Source organism: Arabidopsis lyrata (assembly GCF_000004255.2).
Source record: "Arabidopsis lyrata subsp. lyrata unplaced genomic scaffold ARALYscaffold_7, whole genome shotgun sequence".
Lineage (NCBI taxonomy): Eukaryota > Viridiplantae > Streptophyta > Magnoliopsida > Brassicales > Brassicaceae > Arabidopsis > Arabidopsis lyrata.
The window spans coordinates 6,838,969-6,859,685 of record NW_003302549.1 but is presented as its reverse complement, the minus strand read 5'-3'; the positions used below and the strand labels follow the sequence as shown (position 1 = coordinate 6,859,685).

The following is a 20,717-nucleotide window of genomic DNA, read 5'->3' as shown; positions in this document are numbered from 1 at the left end:
TTCGGTTTGAGTTAGGTTAAAGTGATAAGCGGACCCCTTATTTAGTTATCTATAAATAAGACAAGACATTTCCTACATAGGTTAAAGACATTTCCTTTTCTCTATTTCTCACGCTTAGCACACATCAAACTCTTGCTTCACTTAACTCAAAATTATGTGTTTGAGTGATTTACCGGATGATATATTCCATATCATTACGAAGAAGCTTGGAGATGAAGACGCCAGACACCTAGGCCCGCTACTGCTCACAAACAAACGCGGAAGGGACAATGCGTTATCAAAGGAGATCCTACAGTCAGCAAACATAACTCCTCTAACCCTGGACCCCGTCAACATATATCCAGGTGGGGTTACTAGGACCTTCTTTACCCGTTGTTTGGACGTTGAGAATCCTAAGGCAATTTATTATGAATCTTTGCGTCTAATAACCCGAGAGGGTGATATCTACGGGTCCCTTGCTTTGCTAAACCAACTTGTGCCTACTTATGAGCATGCCACTCTCACGTATGCAATGTTTCAAATGTGTGCTGGGAGGGGTGATATTGCTGGGGCAACATTCGACACAATTTTTGAAAATTTGGGTACGCGTCTTTGGTTCGATAATTACTCTCCCGAATTGGAAGATGAGTGTGAAGCTTTGATTGACACACTATTATCATTTGACCCTCCTGGTGAAGATACCTTTGGGCCAATTTGGGAGTTTGCTTATTCTAAGAAGATAAGCATGCCTGATTGTGCTTATTGGCATGGGTACGATTATTATTGCGAAGGATGTTACATCTACAATGCAGCATTACGTATATGTGAACTTCTCTAGCGTTTCATGTATTCAAGAAACCTTTTAATGTTAAAAACTAATATTTAAAATTCTGTGATTGTATAATTATGTAACATTTTGTAACGAATGTTGTATTAATTTCTTATGTCAGTTTAATTAAAATCATACATAATTATACAATGAGAGACATAATAATTTAATTATACATAATTATGCAATGAGAGACATAAGAATGTTGTATCAATGACCCCCCATTAGTCTTTCATAAATGACTACTTCTATTGATATAAATAAATAGATTTTTGTCTTTCTTCCTCTGACACAACAATAATGAATAAGTCTGCATGGCCAAGGTGTTGCTTTTAAGAAAGTAAAATTGCAAAAAAGGAGAGCCAAGGTTCGATGACATAAAGAATAAAACGAGTAAGATTCGTAAATCTCGTAAGGAGAGTTGTTTGGCATCAAATCAACAATATAATCTTCCAACCATATTTTTGTTATCTAATGTTTATAAAAAATCTGATTAAAAAGGGGATATAGTCATATGCTAGTCATATGTTGAAACCTAATAATTTAATTAAACAATCCCTCCGAATTTTAATTAATTTGCCAATGAGACTTATGAAATTAATACAATGCGACATAATAATTTAATTATACATAATTATACAATGACAGACATAAGAAATTAATACAATGAGAGAGTAATGAGAGACATAAGAATGTGACCTTGGTAAAGTTATAAAACAAACAGACAAAATCAAATATATCTTTGTGTTTTCTTACAAATGTAATTATTACTGTCAGGGAGTGTAAGGCTAACATCTTTTAATAATTTTCTAAGTACAAGTCTAATCGTTTATCAGTGTAGAAATACTCAAGTGGCTGAAAAGTCAAAAGTATCAATCATATCATCCAATAAATAACTTTTTACTTCCCCAACTTGTTCATTTCAACACAAGAATCTATCACAAAAGCATTGAGATAATATCCACAACAGTGGTTGGAAAGACAACAGGATTTTTTTTGAAACAATATCTTTAATATTATACATCACAATACCCTAAAACGGAGAGGCAATATTTCTAGCATATAGTAATTAGCTAAAATGAAAAGCGCTATAATTATACAAATCAAATAATACAGAAACAAGAAAATTACATCGGCAAAACCTAACATAATTTAAACATCTTACAACTTGAAAAATTGTCGAGGATGATTTCATAGCATTTGACATACCTTCCTAGACATCCACCATAGATAACACTCGTCGCACAAGTTTTCATAACCTCCACATGCAAGGCGACAGTCCATGGCACAATTCGCCGATGGGATGGCCCTGCAAATAGGATAGAGATACGTCCTCCAGTATGAATTGTTGCTCCTTCTTCGATATGGACGCAAATCACTAAGCAACTCCTCTCCCCACCGTCTGACAGCCTCCGTCCCCAAAGCAGCATGAAATTCCCCAAATAGCTCAAGATAGTGTACAGCCATACCCTCGTTTCCATCACAAATGGAGAACACACCACATGCTAGAGTTGCCAACCCATTCTCCGGGACCAACTGAGCTAGAAGTTCAATACCCGCCTTGATGTCACAACCTTCACACACCACCCTTAGACCTTCATAGTAGATTGCGGTCTTGTTACCAGCCTTGAGACATCTCTCAAAAAAAGGGCGGTGCCGGCCTTGCTCTAGACGGCATGTTATCTGACTATGGAATGTGTAGAGGTCGCTTGGGTTAGAACATAGGGAGTAAATGCATGCATCCCTCAAAACATCGTCTCTGTACACCACATCTCTTCCCCTTCGACCGGCCATCAATATAGGGCCAAGCAACCACCAGCGATCATCAGCCACAAGCTTAACGATTTTTGCAAACAACTCATCAGGGATATCTGGCATTTGGGTTCCCATTTTTCTCCTTTTTGTGAGAAAAAAAATTAAGAGTAGTTTTCTTCTTTTGGGATTTTTATTTTGATTGCAGCTTTGTTGTATATATAATGCGTTAGGTGTAGTAGTTAAGGAAATTACGGTTGAGATGAATTAAATCCTCCTGTCAAACATATTTATAACTTGTTGAATTTTTTATAATTCAACAAGTTAAGTAAATTACTTACCTCCCATAACTGTACGGATCTGTCAATGTAAATTGTAATATATCATTCACGAAAATAATTGACAAAATATGAATTAGTGGCGAATTAATTATATATAGTAAGAAACATGATGACTAGCTAGTCACAACTAAAAACCATGTGGCTTTAGAGTCCTTTAACATCTGCTTGAGGGAAATCTGACCAGCAAACGTATTTAAAACCGTTCACCAAACGTAAACCAATATCTGTACAGCATTCCTGCAGGTACGTCTGTACAGAAAACATACAACAATATATGCACAGTAGACGTATTACGTTTGAAATCTGAAAATCTGTACAGTTCCAATTCTAGTAACGACTGTACAACAAATTATATGTACAGCACTCCAACAACTACGGCTGTACAGCAAACGTACAGAAATATCTTTCCAGTAAACGTACACTGAATACAGCTTGATTGTTGAACTGTACAGAGACGTGTGTATGTTTGTTGTACAGACGGAGCTGAACTATTACATCTGTACAACGGGCTTAACGATCCGTACAGCAATAGCTTGTGATTTAAAAAGATCAACTTCTTAGCCAAAATATTAAGTTCAAATAATAAAACTTGGCCATACAAAGACATCACTAATTCTTCCCAGTTCAGAACAAGTTTTAATAATATTTACATACCTAAAAGGAGACATTTATCTGAAATTTGTTCCCAACATATTTCATATGAATGTCTACCCATTCCGAAAACAATACATTTTAACATACCAAAAAACGACCCCTGCCAAAATCCTCCTCTATTGATAAGACAAACTCCCAAAAAGGCATTACACATCTTTCTACATTCCATAGCGTCAACCAAGTGGGTTGGTACACGTAACCCGATTGTGACCTACACCTCCACATCTTCCACACTTGTTAGGCTGTTTTGACTTATTATTCCCCTACATTGGTTAAGATGAATTGTTACACTTGAGTTATCAACGAACCTGTGGAATAAATTCAAATTTACTAACCTCATATTCCCCAACTGAATGTATCCGCAGCTTTGGCGGTCTCCCCGGGGGTCTTTTTGTTTTCGGAGGCATTAAACATAGAACTCTTATTTCCTCAGGAACTTCCACCTCAGATGGATCGCGTACTGGGAGGATCGATTCTTGGACCGTTGGTGACCACATTTCCAGCCTATGCATCTCTCCAACCAACGTTCTGAATTCCAAAGCCCTATCATGAGCTGCAGCCATCGCATGAACACATGGAATTCTAATTTTTTGAAACTCCAAGCAAGAGCAAGTCTGTTGTTCCAAGGAGACGAGGAACTGTTCCCCATCCTTTGCGACTACTTCAAAATCCCACCTACCAACAGCCAAAACTGTCATCCCCAAACCACCTTTGAAACGTTTCAGCAGCTCCCTTTCAACAGCAATTGGAATGTCTCCGACAGTTCTAGCGATTTTCTTCCGACGCGATTCAAACCACCTCCCGAGCATTTTCCTTATAAATTCAAGCAATGCTACAACAGGACTACCCCTAGCTGGTAGTAAAGCATTGTTCAATGACTCAGCAATGTTACTAGACATCAAATTATACCTCTCCCCTGAAAAATGAACCCTACTCCAATTCGAAACCCCAATTGCTTCCAAATATTCCCAACACCCCTTATTCCTTCTCTTGATTCTTTCACAAACAACATTAAACTCTTTGAGACGAAACTTGTTACCTGCTTTCCATACTAGGGCTGGAAGCCCACTCTTCCTTCCATACTTTCCTTTAACATTCCTTCTTATGTGCACTAAGCAAGCTCCATGATGTGCTTCAGGGTAGACAAGTCCGACAGATTTGATTATTGATGAATTCCGATCTGAGACAAAGGTCAAGTCTGGTCCATCTTTAATTATTTCTGAAAGCTTACTCATGAACCAAGTCCATGATTCATCTGTCTCGCTGTCCACTATAGCAAAGGCCACTGGATAAATCTGAAAGTTCGCATCCTGGCAACTAACTGTAAGAAGACAGCCAAGATATTTCCCAAACAGGTGGGTGCCATCTACTACAACGACTCGCCGTATATATTTCAACCCTTTAAGACATGCACCTAAAACTAGAAACACATACTTGAATCGCTCATCCCCAGTTTCATCCAACTCTGTTTCCAAATGATAAACTGTCCCAGGGTTTGCAAGTTGTAAGACATGGAGATATACCGGCAACAAGGTGAAAGAACTCTCATCTGTGCCCTGAGCTGTTTCAACAGCCAGCTCTTTAGCTTTCCAACCTTTCCAATAGGACATCCTAACATTGTGCTCCCTCAGCAGAGAATCGGGTAAGTCTCTTGCTCTTGGACCACAAAACGCCTTCGCATACTTAGCCCTTAGGAGTGCGGCTACAACCTTGGAAGTTGCATGTTTTGAAAACCTACTCCTAGTCTCAACATTACACATATGTTCCAACTTGGCCTTCGTCACCTCGTATTCTTCACTCTGTCCAACTTGGTGTGCTACAACTCGCCAGTCACAGCATTTTTTATCATAGCATTCAGCTACCAAGTACTTTTTCTCATACCTAGTGAATTTGAAGCGGAATACACGGTTTATAGCATATATTGACAATGCAGTCCTGAAATCTTCCCTGGACTCAAACGTCCTTCCAACATACATATTGTCATCCTCTTTGCTCAAGTCAACATGAGCTGATTTTCTATCCATATCATCGTCTCCAAACATTGGCTCAATGTCCTCATAACCATAAACTTCATCAATTCTTATCCCCTTCTGAAAAGTGTGAAGAAACTCTGTCATAACACCTCCTACACATGCAAGATTGTCAGTCCTTTCTTCAATTCCTATCCCTTTCTCTTTCTGTCTGACTTTCTTTTTCGGGGGCTGCTCAACAAAATCATCATCCACTGTCTTCATCTGCCACAATTTCTCTACCAGCTTCAACCCTACCTACCGTGTTGTTCTCGTAATCTATATCATCATCTTCTGATTGACTCCCTCCACTGTAAGAATAAGAATCATCGGAGTTTTCTGAACACTCTTCATCCCCACTGCTCTCCATTCCATCTTCCACTGCTACAGATGTGGTTAGACCTGTGTAAACAACCAAATCTGTTTTAGACGCTTTCTCCACAGCTTCTACGGCTTCTAACAGTATTTCATCGCTTATGTCCCACCCACCGGAGCAGTCAGTAACATCTGTACTCTGGGCGATTGCTAACTGGGAGTTATTGCCTTGAACTGGAGGATAGACACTGTTATTGTCTTGAACTGAAGATAAGAGTCCAGCAAAAAATCCTACTCCCTCTGTCGCTCTTGAACTACCTCCAGCCTCTACAATACCTGAAGATGATTCTCCAGCTTGCCTACCCATTGCAAAACAACTCCCGATCCTTCGAGCTTCATAGGTAGGCCCGACTAAGACTCCATCGCCTTCTCTAAAACACACAAACAGGTTCACAGATTTATCATCAATGCTTAAAGATTTAAAGCTTCGAAACTGCCTATCACACCGAATCATTGTTGGGCCCGGCTGAACACCAGCTAACAGTGCTAAATTGTCCTCAAACATGTAGCTAAGCTCTACTGATATTGAGCTGCTCTCCATTCTGTACAGTTGCCTCACTTTAAGCTCCAAATCCCTGAAAGTTTTTAACCCCATCAAACTCAACGCCCTCCCCTGCCGATAAGAATCCATCTTGAACTCCCAATCACCTGTGCTAAACAAGATCCATCTTCCAGCCTGTACAACAACAATATCATCAACTGCAAAGGAAATTCAATTAGAATCAGTTTCTAGGCCAGTACAGTAGGAAACATTAAAAGAAAATTTCGAAATTTGTTTCAGTTCTGAATTCCACCTTCCATTCTTTGATCTCTGATCTGTACGTCCTCAGGAACTTAGAAAACCTACCGAAACTGACAATCATCTTCTTCTTTTTATCTTATAATAAATTTTCCATCAAAAAAGGTAAAATAATTTTCCCTCCAAAAAATTTGTCTACTTTCGAAAAAAATCTAAAGAGAATCTGAGTATTATATGATTTCTCACACCAACCTAGCAACTAATTTCGTTGACATAAACTTCTCATTAATGCAGGGGTTTCTGACTGCTCCCACGCCGCCACTGATGAAGACGACTAGTTTGATAATTGACTTCGGGTACGGTTTAATTTTGGAGACAAAATGGGTCAGAATTTTAAGGCCCATTTAAAACTAACACAAACTTGTTATTCAAAGTTGGCACATATGTCCAACAAACCAAACATGCCATCTCGTCTAGAGGCTTCCTCATTTCCCTGTAAAAAGAAGGAAGCCCTCAGACGTAATTTCCACAACAACCTCAAGGCCCCACTCTTTTTCTATCAGAGAGAACGCTTATTTGTGTAGCAGTGGGACCCGACTATGTCTTGATTATTGAATAGCACCTGTACTAATTCTCCTATTATGTTTCATAAATGTACTAATTCCCAACTTATTCCAATTTTTATAACAAAAGCACAATGTGTTGTTTCTTATTTGGATATAACAATTCGAATTAAGTTTATTGTCATACATCCCTAGAAACCCAACGAGTACCATGGACTAAAACCGTCAACCACTAAAACAAGACTTATTATAGATAGAATAATATCCAATATAAAATTATTGACTATAGTTTTAACTACGGGATTTTTTGCCAAATCTACCACATTTTTCAAATTACTTAGCATCTCTACCACAATTGAGAATGATTTAGCACTTGTACCACATTCATGTGATATTGTGGTATGAAAAAGACGGTTTTGCCCTCGGTTGATGTGGCAGATAAAGTGTAACATTTAGGACAAGTATTTGGGGGACAAAAAATCTATTCGAAGACAATAATCAAACAAAATATAAATACTAAACAAAATAAAAAAAAACCGCAATTAGAGTTTACATACTAAAATCCAATAACAATGAATTAAAATTGATGGACAAAAACTAGCAAACCTGCAAAAATAAGATGAAATTATGGAAAAACTCAAACTTCGAAGACAACTGTATGTAAACTTTTTTTGTGTCTTCAATCTAAGAATTTTGTCCTCGAAATTTGAGTAAACAAAAGGAAGAGCAAAATCATCATTACACACCTTAATTGTGGTATAGATGCTGACTGCGATTCGAAAGTGATACTGAACCTAGATTTTGGGCCAAATGTGATACTCAATCTAATTTTCCAAATTACGTATCTTTTCAATAAAGTTGACCCAAAAAAGTGTCAATATTAAATTAATTTAAAATGAATATGTGGGGAGAGGGAGAAAGAGAGTCGCGTGGGTATTGGGCGATTGGACCCGTTTAGTATCATTCGGAAGTGATATGTGGCAGATGGCAATCATACGTTTTCGTCATAGCGTTAGATTTTCTTACAGTTTCTTAAGATTATTTCGATTGTTTTATGTATTTGTATCACAAATGAGTTTAGTACGTTACTGCAAAGTCTGCAATTGAACAGTGTTTTCTCATGTATCCATAAGACCATGATTAACGGCAGTTGCTTAATGTTTTCTTAAGGAAATCTTAGCTATTAAATGATTATAATTAAATCTCAAACAAGCTTTAATGCTAAGATCGTTTCTTAGGTAAGACACAAAAAATAGTTAAGAACCATACACGTGTCTGTGTTTCAGAGCAAATTTAATTTATTTCTCCCTTCTCTCTCTCTTCTTTATCTCTTTCTCTCTTCTCTCTCTTTTTTTTCGCGATTTCAAAGATGAAATGGAAACTGAAGTCGATTTCAAGCAAATCGGAGGAACAGCCGACGTTATTTACCTCCGGCGATCGTTCTTGCTACAGATTATCATCCCCACCGACGCTGGTTGTCGAGGGCGTCAATAGCTCACCAAATTGGCGAATCGTGGCTTACGAAATCGGGGATAAATTCAACAGATCTTCGAGTTTCGATTCGAAATCGGTGACAATCGGTTTGTAAAGGTAGGAATGTCTCTCTGATTGTGTGAATTGATGTGATTTTCTGTTTTTAAAATTAGGGTTCCTCGGATTTGAGAAATTAGGGTTCGTCGAATTGGGGAAAAAGGGTAATTCGTTTTCTTTGTATAAAAAGAATTTTGTAAATCAGACTTGAAATCGTTATTCAGAATAAGCCATGATCATGCATTTTGGAATCTAGTTTGTAGATTGCAGTTAGAATTTTGTAACCATGCCTTCAAATTGTGCAATGTCATGGTTACAAAGTAATGCTGATAAACTTTAGTATAATGGTTATTTGATGAATTGTTAGACGTGCCGAGCTGGGAACTATATAAACTTTGATGTTATGGGAAATTATCTCGACTAGTTGACTGAATAGGACTTTCTCATGTCTTATGAATCTAAATGTTAGAAAAGTCGAAAGTCCAATATAATGGGAAAGCATCTTGATCTTTTGTTGGTAAATTCTTGTGGTTTAGACTGATTTGCTTGGTGATGGACTATGAACCGTGTATTATGTGCACACTGCTTTTTGGATGAAGGGTTGTTTTTTTTTTGTTGTTTTGTTTGGTGAAGTTTTAAATGAAATGTTTTGCTTTTCAGTTATCTTATCCAGGATCATGTATCTGGTAGCACCATCCACACGGTCATCGCACTCTCGGCCCAGACTATCAATACGTTTAACATCTAGGACACGGAAAATGGCGAAAGCATACAATGGACAAGATGTTAATGGCACTGCTTGATTTCTCTGCATTTTTGACATGGCACTGCTTGATTTTTCTGCATTCTTGTTTTATTATTGATGTTGTCTTTCTCTGTCCAAGGAACTGGCTTGTGAGACTGAGTGCAGCCGCGGTGAGGATTATCGGTTAAACAAACTCACTATCATAGACTACAATGTATGAATTTCTCACTTACTTTGGTAACTTTTAACACTTAATTTCCAAACCCATGATATTGAATGTGTGTATGGATGCTTAGCAATAGGTCATTGTATGAATGCTTGTATGAGTTTGGTTGTATAAATGCTTGTAATGGAAGATATTGTTTTGCCAAAATTTGAATTTTTTTTCTTAAGAACCCATTGGTTCTTTAACCATTGGAGGACATTTTTGTTAAGGTACTCTCTAACTTTTCTTAGCTTTCAAAAAGCAACATTTTAATTTTAAATAATGTTAAGAGCCAAAGTTAAGAACCAACCAATAATGTTGCTCTAACATATATTCACAACGATAAATCCAATCCATGTACTCTTTTCTTTTCCACAACCAGATGAATATATGTAGTTTTGTCTTTGTCATATATTAGATTATATTCCCATCAATCATTTTCCTATGTATTTAACGAGACAAGACGTAGAAAATGAGAATTTTAGTACTTGAGTAATGTATTTTAGATTATATTCTCAGCAGTCATTGAATATATATTGATATATATATATATATATATGTGTATATACGAGAAAAATATATATATATATAGCCTAAGTAAGAAGGAAATATGAGATTTATTTATATAGCGAAAAGTGAGGATAAACCTCTCTGATGCCAACACTGCCACCGTCTCCAAAGTCCATCCCAGTTATTTTTTGGAATCCTCTTATGTTACTACTCTTTCTTTTGTTATGATAACATGTGACCTGTCTTCTTCTCTTTATTTTCCTCAGCTTTTCTCCTTTAAAGCATAATGTTTAATCTATTTTTCGAATTCATATCTGAGTTCTGTACTATAAAAGAAAAGCAGAAATTTAAAAAGATTTGAATCTAAAAAAAATGTATTTTTGGAGTGGTAAAGCACATCGTCGTTAAACTTTTTTTAGGAGCATCAATCTAATTGGTCGATGGAGATGGAAGAAGGGAATAGAAGATTGTTTGTGTTCCATGACGTATATGTCTGATTAATGTTACTGTTATTTACCTTTGGATAAACAAAATATTTAAAGAGGTTTTTAATGCTCATTAACGGTAGATCGATGTTACCTTTTCTTTTTGACATCACGGTAGATGTTACCTTTCATAGGTGTTGAATAGACAGATTGTGGACGTTAGTAATGATGTAATTAGTTAGAGATAATTAGTGCTAATAAATATGTATGAAATTGTTAGAAAGTAACTAAAAAAAATTCATGCAACTAGACAAATTCAATGTGATAAATGTATAAGTATGACGATGTTAAGCATGTGACCCTTGAGAATCGATTAGGTCACTGTACAAGATTGACCCAAATAGTTACAAACTACAAGTGAACTCTCTTCTCTTACATATCTATGTGTATTGAGGAGGGGACCATAGCGTACGTGTATACGTATATATGTTTTGCCCAAAATTCCCAATTTTAATTCAGCATGGGGACGGACTCATTCAACATCATCGTCTTTCACTTTGTTTTTTCGGTTTAAAATCTCATTTTAGTTTCTGATCCAAAAAAAATGTTTGATCAAAGATAAAAAATTTAGATAGAAACAAAATGTTCTTTAATATATATGAAGAAAGTCTAAAAAACTAAAATACAAAAGGGACTCGCAGAGAGATAAAGTATCTTCCGGGCCAGCAGATAATTCTTACGTTACGTCTCTTTCATCCCCATTGCATATTGCATATGATGACAACGGATATTAACTAAAATCTTCCAAATTTACGGTATAATGTTATTTACATATATATTATTGTTGATTGATTGCGGCTATGACTGTGGATAGTAATTATAAATATTTTCTAATATAAAAATGGTGGATGTAAAACAGTGAATGGTTTAGAAAAGTTGAATCCACATGATTGAGTTTAGGGGAAAAAGTATAAAATAAAACTTCACTAGTATGTTACTATGTAGTAAGCTTCAAACATATATTTAAGAAAAACACTATATATAGATACTTATAACATAACACTAAAATATATGATGGAACAATTTTTCTTAAGATCCTATGCTTCAAACATATATTCAAAGTAGAGTTCGATTATTCATTCTTTGGTATATAACTATATATAGCTCATGGACGTTGGGAAAAAAAAAAAAAATAGCTCATGGACTACGTGTCGACAAAAAAAAAAGATTATAGCTAATGGGCTTAAATGGTCAAAGTAAAACTGTTAGCGAAAAGCCCAAAGGCCCAAAACCATTGACACGAAACGACATCGTACGATATGACAGCGCCGATTCCTATAACCAGACTACCAGAGGTTAAATCTCTCTCTCTCTCTCGATATCTTTTGTGTTGCCGGTTCTAATGGCCGCCGTCGCAGATTCCGTTGAGAACAATGATACTTTAAACCTCCCCGAGATTGAAAACCTTATGCCGGCGGGAATCAGTGTCACCGCATTGCCTGAAGAAAACTCTGGCGCCTTCCCTGAATTGAATCAGCCCGATAGCTTAGCTGCTGCTGAAACTACCGCCCCTGATACGAACGATTTCGCGGCGGAGAGGTGGCCAGGTTGGCCTGGGGATTGCGTGTTTCGTATGATTGTTCCGGTGAGTAAAGTCGGAGCTATAATTGGACGCAAAGGAGACTTTATAAAGAAGATGTGTGAAGAGACTCGTGCTCGTATCAAAGTCCTTGATGGTCCTGTCAACACTCCCGATCGCATCGTCAGTATCTATCTCTTTCTACGTGATTTACTTTATGCAAAGCTATTCGAATTTGGGGATTTTCTGTTTCTATTTCTAGGGTTTCTTGATCATAAAGTAGTAAGATTCTTTGGATGTGATCATTGATTCTGGTTGAATTTTGTCTTAACATTCAGTTCTTGTGATGAATTTTCCCGGGAAAGTTGTAAAATTCTAGCTTTTGGAGGAACACAAAAGTTGCAATTTGATTACTTTATGGTTTCGATTATAGTTTTAAAGTTAATTTACTTGATCTTCAACTTAATGTTATGTTTTAGGTGTTAATATCTGGTAAAGAAGAACCAGAGGCCTACATGTCACCGGCAATGGACGCAGTTTTAAGGGTGTTTAGACGAGTTTCAGGATTGCCAGATAATGATGATGATGATGTTCAAAACGCTGGAAGTGCCTTCTGTTCAGTGCGTTTATTAGTTGCATCTACGCAGGCCATAAATTTGATTGGAAAACAGGGATCTTTGATTAAGTCAATAGTAGAGAACTCTGGTGCATCCGTTCGTATTTTATCAGAAGGTACTATCCTTTGCAGATTTCATTTTTTAGCTAGTGGATCTCTTTGTTTGTTATTGTTAAAGTTTGGTTATCTCTTTTTTCAATTCATGTCTGTCATCCTTTAAAAACGGTGCCTCTGTTGCCAGTTTCTTACTTCTCTACTTTTTTGCTGCCAGAGGAAACACCGTTTTATGCTGCACAGGATGAGAGGATAGTGGATTTGCAGGGGGAAGCTCTAAAGATCCTCAAAGCATTAGAAGCCATTGTTGGACACTTAAGGAAATTTCTAGTCGACCACACTGTGGTCCCACTCTTCGAGAAGCAAGTAAGCTTGGTTGTTTCAATCGATTATTCCCTTCTCTCTCTTTTTTTCCTTTCTGAATTATTGTTATTTTGTTGTTCTATAGTATCTAGCTAGAGTCTCTCAAACTCGTCAGGAAGAACCGTTAGCTGAAAGCAAGTCATCTCTGCATACTATTTCGTCAAATGTAATCGAGCCTGATTTCTCCCTCTTAGCACGGAGGGATCCTTTGTTTCTGGATCGCGATGCTCGGGTGGAATCACGTGTTCAGCCTACGGGAGTTTCTATCTACAGTCAGGATCCTGTACTGTCAGCCAGACACTCTCCAGGTCTTGCTCGGGTTTCTTCTGCTTTTGTGACACAGGTAGATTCCCTTAAATATAACATCATCTCCTGAAAATGTTTAGCAGTATCACCGTTCTTACTTGTTATGATTAGTCTTCTACCGGTGGTTTTGATCTTATCACATCTGAACTAGTAATGACGTTTTTATGATGGGTTCTCTTACTAGGTATCTCAAACGATGCAAATACCATTCTCCTATGCAGAGGATATCATTGGTGTAGAAGGAGCTAATATAGCCTACATCCGTCGAAGAAGCGGAGCTACAATAACCATTAAAGAGAGTCCACATCCTGATCAAATCACAGTGGAAATCAAAGGCACATCTTCTCAAGTACAAACTGCTGAGCAATTAATTCAAGTAAGAACACAATCCATTCCATCTATATATATATATATATACTCTATGTGAAATGACATGGTATAAATACGAAGATTACGCTTCCTTTACATGCTACCGCCTGTTTCATCATAAAACCGTATTCTTTCATTTACGTGCGTGTAGGAGTTCATCAGCAATCACAAGGAACCAGTTTCGGTTTCAGGGGGATATGCCAGAATCGACACTGGCTATGTACCTGCATATCCTCCTCAGCTAAGTAACCGTCAAGAGCCGCTCTCGAACAGCTACATGGGCACAGAGACGGTGCAGTACAGACCAACAGCATACTCTCAGCTGGGGGGTCCTTCGACCTACACGCCGTCCCTGAATGGGCAAACTTATGGTTCGGAATATAGACCAGCTTCTGATGTTGGTGGCTATAGCAGTTATAATCTTTGAATTGTTTGCTGTGGTTTACGAGGTTCAGTTTATCTGCAGATTAATTTCTGTTTAGAGAAAGGCTTATTTTATTATAATAGAGAGGGAAAAAGAACCAAGTAATAGAGAGCCAATGTAGTTGAATGTGTAATGTAAATCTAGGTGCCTTTTTTTTTTTGTTTTTCTTTCTTTTCATATCTCGATATCTGTTACACTACGTTTCTAGTCAAATAAGAACTGTTTTTTTTTTATTTTCTTTTCTTTTTTTGTATGGATTTGTTTGAGAGATATTTGTCAGAAATCAGAATGGTTTTCAGTTTTAAGAATTTTATTTAATTTAACGAACAATCACCTGTTAATGTTGGAGCTTTCTCTTAATTTTATTGCTAAGTGGAGAACCGTTGTTTGGTCGGAAGAATCTATTTGCAAACATAACCTACGGGGTCGACATAGCTTTGTCTGGTGGGAAGAATCTATATGTCTTCATATGATGATGCTCATCTGAAAGCATTCTCAGAAGAACCACCCCATGAGAGTTTTGATTTCAATGTCGATAGGTACACAGTTGTAATTTATAACTAGTAAGTGTAACCAAAATGGAGAAGATAAATTTGTCATATTCTATATTTATAATTTTCTATGATATAAAATTCTCTCGGTGTTTTAAACTTGAATATTTCATGATTTTTACACATTTTTATAACATGTCTCTACTAATTATATTTATTATCAATTTATATTTCATTGATTGTATTTGCCTAATTGGTATAGGTGAATTAAGAATAAAATATTAATAGGTTAACCGTAAGCCATGTTTTTATTTCTTCAAATCTTCATAGCTTTTTCTTTTGCTATCTTGTTTATGGTTTCTTGTTATAAAAGAAATCCTTGCTATTTTTTCATTTTTTACAGCTTCTTCTTGTTTCTTTTAGAGAGCAAAGATAATAAAATAGGACGACTAAAGAAGGTATATGTATAAAAAAATTGCATATTTAAATGAGTCAGCACTTAAACAAAATCCATCTCATTGGTGAACTATGACTATGAGAAACAATGTATCTGTTCTTAGTATTCATTTAAAGTTGGTATGTTTGAAAAGGAAAAGTTGTTATCTCATTGGTATGTTAATTTAAATTTCTTAGTATTGATTTAAAGTTCTTAGTATTAATTTAAAGTTGGTTTTTTTGAAGAAAAAAAAAGTTGGTATCTTTGGAGAAAAAATTCCACCCATCGAAACAGAAGTGGTACCCTTTCGATATCAACAGTATTATTATGTATTCCAAGTTGGCCATAATCAAATAATTGACGCGTGGAATCATTCTATTGTCAATGAAACATTATTAAAATTTAAAGAACAGGTAATACCTAATATATTCCTCTAACGACCCGTCAAATGTCAATGCATCGACCGTTACATTTATGCACGTCTTCTAATTGAAATATTCTCTACTTTGCCAATGTCTTATCCCCAAAATTACATATAAATATGCATTTACGGGCGCTTAGAATTTCATCACAAAAACTTACAAGTACCATTCACAGGAGAGGGAAGGAAAAGGCCATCATACGAAATGAGGGCAATCACAGCTTTGTTTTTCCTTTTCTGTTTCGTTGCTCCCTCTGCTTTGGCGCAGCTCCGACAAGGGTTCTACGGCCGCTCATGCCCTCGAGCTGAATCTATCGTTGCTAATGTTGTTGCCAGCCGTTTCCGCCGTGACCGTTCCATCACTGCTGCATTTCTTCGTATGCAGTTTCATGATTGCTTTGTCAGGGTTCGTAAGCTTCTCCTTGCATGTGTGTATATGTATATCGTAAACTAGTTATCATCTAGACATAACACTGATCAAGCAATGTTTTTAATGGTTGTGTAGGGTTGTGATGCTTCCCTCTTGATCGACCCAAGACCTGGAAGGCCATCAGAGAAAAGCACTGGACCAAACGCAAGCGTGAGAGGCTACGAGGTCATTGATGAGGCTAAGAGACAACTAGAGGCTGCATGTCCCCGAACTGTCTCATGCGCAGACATTGTAACTCTAGCCACAAGAGACTCGGTCGCATTAGCCGGCGGTCCAAGATACTCAGTACCAACAGGTAGACGTGATGGATTAAGGTCAAACCCTGGTGATGTGAACTTACCCGGACCAACAATTCCGGTTAGCGCATCTATCCAATTGTTTGCAGCTCAAGGTATGAATACCAACGATATGGTTACACTTATTGGTGGTGGACACAGCGTTGGTGTTGCACATTGCAGTCTCTTCAGGGACAGGCTTGCCGACCCAGCAATGGACAGGTCATTGAATGCTAGGTTGAGGAACACATGTCGTGCCCCAAATGACCCGACAGTCTTTTTGGACCAAAGGACTCCATTTACTGTGGATAACGCAATCTATGGAGAGATCCGACGTCAAAGAGGAATTCTAAGAATTGATCAAAACTTGGGTCTCTCTGGATCAACCCGTGGGATTGTGTCGAGTTTTGCATCAAGCAATACACTCTTCAGACAGAGATTTGCCCAAGCAATGGTGAAAATGGGCACCATTAGGGTTCTCACTGGACGGTCCGGAGAGATCAGGAGAAACTGCAGACTGTTCAACAACGGACGTTGATTCTTCTACACTTTTTGAAAAGCATTATTCATTTTAATCTTTCGTTTGTTTTTTTTCTCTGTTAAATAATCAACCGAAGTTTGTGTTTTCGGTAACGTGTTTTGTATTTTCCTTAAAATTCACTTGTAAGTTGCACTTTCGTATTTTATGTGATCACTCATTTTATTCTATAGTGTACATTTTCTATAATTTAAAAACTGGTTTTCATAATTTTTTTTTATTCAGATGCTTTAAGTCAAATTTGAATTGGTTTGGTTTTAGGAAGATTGTCAACCGAATCAAAATTGCAGAATGATATGTTTCATCAAAATTGCAGAATGATATCTTCCTTATCACCAGTCCAAATCTAGCACAAAAATGTAAGCTACTAGCTACTTCATTTGTTTTTTGGTTTGGTATCCGAATTTAGGCATTACCAAACACTGAGAAGCCTTTCAATAATATGTGATAAATATGATACTCATGCATGATCTTTCATCTTCATTTGCTAGTTTGCATTCAGATGGTTCATTTTGAATATATATATATATATATATATATATATATATATATATATATATAACATATATGTGAAAATGTGAAAGAAACCCCAATATACCCATGCAATCATTAAGACGCTTATATATAGGTGATGCTGAAACATGATAATCCTAAGAGATTAAGACACCTAAGATAAGAAAATGAAGAAAATTGGGCAAGGGCATTACATGTTTGGTTGCTTACTACATTTTGCTTTTGTTTAGTTCGAGATTCACAAATCTTCACCTGTAATATCTTTAGCTTAAGAAGATACTTATATTTGTCTTGTAAGTTAAATATGCACGTAGAATCGGTACCTAGTGTACTACAATAAGGAGTGATATTAAGCTATTGTTTCACATTATGTATCAATGGAAGACAAACTGGAGAAGGATGATTCACTAGCTTTTTCACCGCTGAGAAAGAATACCAAGGGCAACAAAATTCCCATTATGCGCGTGTATAAATTGAATGTACTAATGAAGTGTAATCATCAAACAATTAAACATTACTAGATGAATTCCCACGCTACGCGTGAGTTTATTTTAAAAATTGTTAATATAAAAATATGTTAATTGTTTTTGTCGCTAATTTATGTTTATTTTTTTGTTTGTTATTTTATGGTTAATAAAATTAGACTCATCTTATGTGCTTACAATTTTTATGGTTAGATTCGTTTTTGACTCTAAATATCAATTTATACATTTTTATGTATAATCTTATTATTTTTACTATCATGAATACACACAACAAGAATAAAAAAGATATTTTGATCTCAGGAGTTGTCGTATGAAAAGAAGAAGAAAAAACAAAAATTAAAGAGTTATTTAAGTAACACTTTTAGATTTTATGCTATAGCATATATCCATATAAAAGAAATGGATTTGTCTTGAATTTTGTGGTATGTCTAACGCCTCAAAAGCTCATTACTTGAAAAAATTTGCATGTCAACGTTACGAACTTACCATAAGACAAAAAAATGAAAAGAGAGAATGTCATATAATAAGATATGAACCATAACGTAATAATGAGAAAATATTCAAGGTAAAATTATTAAACTAATAAGATATTAGGTAGCAAACAACTAAACTACAACACAAATATTATTTAGTTATTATCGAGTGATAACCATTGACCACTAAATTAAAAAATTAGAAAAATAAGAAAAGTAAAATGAAAGTAGTGTTTGATTTATGAAAATAATTTTATAATTTTATAATTTTATTTTTAAGAATGAGATTAATGGAGGATTTAACACAATAGAAGATTTTTTATTTTCCCTCAATTAATTTTGCTGATTTTTTAATTTAAATAATGTTGAATGACACATATCATTTTTTTGTGTGATGATGTGTCACTCATATGGAGAGATGACCAACTTTCATATATATGATTTTCTATTTTTTTCTACAAATCTTCATTGCCTTTTCCATTACTCTTTCTCTATCTTATTTTTTGTTTCGTGTATTGCAAGAACCAATTCTTGCAAAATTTCTTTTTATTCTCTTTCACACCTTTTATATAACCTGAAACGGATCCAAAAAGGTATATCACAAAACAATAGCATATCTTAATGAGAGTCAGCATCTCGAAATAGAAATTATACTCTTTCGAAATTGACAGAATATATTGAACGCAATTTGTTCAAATATATTTCAAGTTGGCCATAATCAAAATTTTGACGTGTGGAGGACGAACTTTAACATTTTTTTAAAGACATTAATAAAGCACAACTACTACAATGTATATTCCTTTAAACCATCAATTGCCAATGTATCCACATTTACCCTATGCACGTCTTCTAAATGAAACATTCTCTTTGCCAATGCCACGCCCCCACATTTACATATAAATATGCATTTAACGGGAACAAACAATTTCATCACCAAAACTTGGAAATAACAGAATCCAAAAGTATTTCTAAGTTTTCGTAGGAGAGGGCAGTAAAAGCGCTGATCATACGAAATGAGGGCAATCACAGCTTTGTTTTTCCTTTTCTGTTTCGTTGCTCCCTCTGCTTTGGCGCAGCTCCGACAAGGGTTCTACGGCCGCTCATGCCCTCGAGCTGAATCTATCGTTGCTAATGTTGTTGCCAGCCGTTTCCGCCGTGACCGTTCCATCACTGCTGCATTTCTTCGTATGCAGTTTCATGATTGCTTTGTCAGGGTTCGTAAGCTTCTCCTTGCATGTGTGTATATGTATATCGTAAACTAGTTATCATCTAGACATAACACTGATCAAGCAATGTTTTTAATGGTTGTGTAGGGTTGTGATGCTTCCCTCTTGATCGACCCAAGACCTGGAAGGCCATCAGAGAAAAGCACTGGACCAAACGCAAGCGTGAGAGGCTACGAGGTCATTGATGAGGCTAAGAGACAACTAGAGGCTGCATGTCCCCGAACTGTCTCATGCGCAGACATTGTAACTCTAGCCACAAGAGACTCGGTCGCATTAGCCGGCGGTCCAAGATACTCAGTACCAACAGGAAGACGTGATGGATTAAGGTCAAACCCTGGTGATGTGAACTTACCCGGACCAACAATTCCGGTTAGCGCATCTATCCAATTGTTTGCAGCTCAAGGTATGAATACCAACGATATGGTTACACTTATTGGTGGTGGACACAGCGTTGGTGTTGCACATTGCAGTCTCTTCAGGGACAGGCTTGCCGACCCAGCAATGGACAGGTCATTGAATGCTAGGTTGAGGAACACATGTCGTGCCCCAAATGACCCATCAGTCTTTTTGGACCAAAGGACTCCATTTACTGTGGATAACGCTATTTATGGAGAGATCCGAAGACAAAGAGGAATTCTAAGAATTGATCAAAACTTGGGTCTCGCTGGATCAACCCGTGGAATTGTGTCAAGTTTTGCATCGAGCAATACACTCTTCAGACAGAGATTTGCCCAAGCCATGGTGAAAATGGGTACCATTAAGGTTCTTACTGGACGCTCTGGAGAGATCAGGAGAAACTGCAGAGTCTTCAACAACGGACGTTGATTCTTCTACACATTCTTTATAATTATTGCGGAATCCTACGTTTTTCTTTTCTTTGCTTTTTCTTACAAATCAAATCGGAAAGTGTCCTTTGTTCCGGTATCTATGTTTTATTTTTCCCTTAAAATTGATTCGCGTGTTGCATGGACTATATTTTGTTTTTGATACTAACTTGATTTTTCGGCTCTGTGGCGTTTTAATTTCTTGTGTTTTTGTGTGCTTACCCTCTTCTTAAACCTA

At 36.6% G+C, this 20,717-nt stretch overlaps 4 protein-coding genes and 1 long non-coding RNA gene across 5 annotated transcripts; 4 read left to right on the top strand and 1 right to left on the bottom strand.

The window, feature by feature from the left end:
- Nucleotides 1-3,481: 3,481 nt before the first annotated feature.
- On the bottom strand, nt 3,482-5,763 carry LOC110226354. The gene is made up of 2 exons (XM_021017719.1): nt 3,891-5,763; nt 3,482-3,818 (listed from the first exon to the last, which is right to left on the bottom strand). Exons 1-2 carry the CDS (start codon nt 5,670-5,672, stop codon nt 3,729-3,731), a joined length of 1,872 nt encoding a protein of 623 aa, XP_020873378.1. The 5' UTR covers nt 5,673-5,763; the 3' UTR covers nt 3,482-3,728.
- A 2,931-nt stretch (nt 5,764-8,694) lies between these two features.
- Nucleotides 8,695-9,871, top strand: LOC9305707. The gene is made up of 2 exons (XR_002330464.1): nt 8,695-8,831; nt 9,432-9,871. It is a non-coding gene; the product is annotated as an uncharacterized LOC9305707 (long non-coding RNA).
- Nucleotides 9,872-11,843: 1,972 nt separating this feature from the next.
- LOC9305706 (RNA-binding KH domain-containing protein PEPPER) lies at nt 11,844-14,694 on the top strand. Its single transcript, XM_021017779.1, has 6 exons — nt 11,844-12,418; nt 12,715-12,967; nt 13,123-13,271; nt 13,354-13,611; nt 13,759-13,950; nt 14,095-14,694. The coding sequence occupies exons 1-6, from the start codon at nt 12,059-12,061 to the stop codon at nt 14,368-14,370; spliced, it is 1,488 nt and encodes a 495-aa protein (XP_020873438.1). The 5' UTR covers nt 11,844-12,058; the 3' UTR covers nt 14,371-14,694.
- A 1,167-nt stretch (nt 14,695-15,861) lies between these two features.
- Nucleotides 15,862-17,168, top strand: LOC9305705 (peroxidase 44). Its single transcript, XM_002869588.2, has 2 exons — nt 15,862-16,121; nt 16,221-17,168. The coding sequence occupies exons 1-2, from the start codon at nt 15,921-15,923 to the stop codon at nt 16,956-16,958; spliced, it is 939 nt and encodes a 312-aa protein (XP_002869634.1). The 5' UTR covers nt 15,862-15,920; the 3' UTR covers nt 16,959-17,168.
- Nucleotides 17,169-19,361: 2,193 nt separating this feature from the next.
- On the top strand, nt 19,362-20,677 carry LOC9303657 (peroxidase 44). Its single transcript, XM_002869587.2, has 2 exons — nt 19,362-19,643; nt 19,743-20,677. Exons 1-2 carry the CDS (start codon nt 19,443-19,445, stop codon nt 20,478-20,480), a joined length of 939 nt encoding a protein of 312 aa, XP_002869633.1. The 5' UTR covers nt 19,362-19,442; the 3' UTR covers nt 20,481-20,677.
- The last annotated feature ends 40 nt before the right edge of the window (nt 20,678-20,717 follow it).

What these genes read in the sequence shown, in the direction of transcription:
- LOC110226354 (XM_021017719.1), bottom strand. Translation starts at nt 5,672, where the DNA reads ATGACAGAGTTTCTTCACACTTTTCAGAAGGGGATAAGAATTGATGAA. An exon ending in ATTCAGTTGGGGAATATGAG is followed by an intron (nt 3,819 to 3,890) that starts GTTAGTAAATTT and finishes TAACCAATGTAG; the next exon opens with GGGAATAATAAGTCAAAACA.
- LOC9305706 (XM_021017779.1), top strand. Translation starts at nt 12,059, where the DNA reads ATGGCCGCCGTCGCAGATTCCGTTGAGAACAATGATACTTTAAACCTC. An exon ending in CGTTCGTATTTTATCAGAAG is followed by an intron (nt 12,968 to 13,122) that starts GTACTATCCTTT and finishes TTTTGCTGCCAG; the next exon opens with AGGAAACACCGTTTTATGCT. An exon ending in CTGCTGAGCAATTAATTCAA is followed by an intron (nt 13,951 to 14,094) that starts GTAAGAACACAA and finishes ACGTGCGTGTAG; the next exon opens with GAGTTCATCAGCAATCACAA.
- LOC9305705 (XM_002869588.2), top strand. Translation starts at nt 15,921, where the DNA reads ATGAGGGCAATCACAGCTTTGTTTTTCCTTTTCTGTTTCGTTGCTCCC. An exon ending in TTCATGATTGCTTTGTCAGG is followed by an intron (nt 16,122 to 16,220) that starts GTTCGTAAGCTT and finishes ATGGTTGTGTAG; the next exon opens with GGTTGTGATGCTTCCCTCTT.
- LOC9303657 (XM_002869587.2), top strand. Translation starts at nt 19,443, where the DNA reads ATGAGGGCAATCACAGCTTTGTTTTTCCTTTTCTGTTTCGTTGCTCCC. An exon ending in TTCATGATTGCTTTGTCAGG is followed by an intron (nt 19,644 to 19,742) that starts GTTCGTAAGCTT and finishes ATGGTTGTGTAG; the next exon opens with GGTTGTGATGCTTCCCTCTT.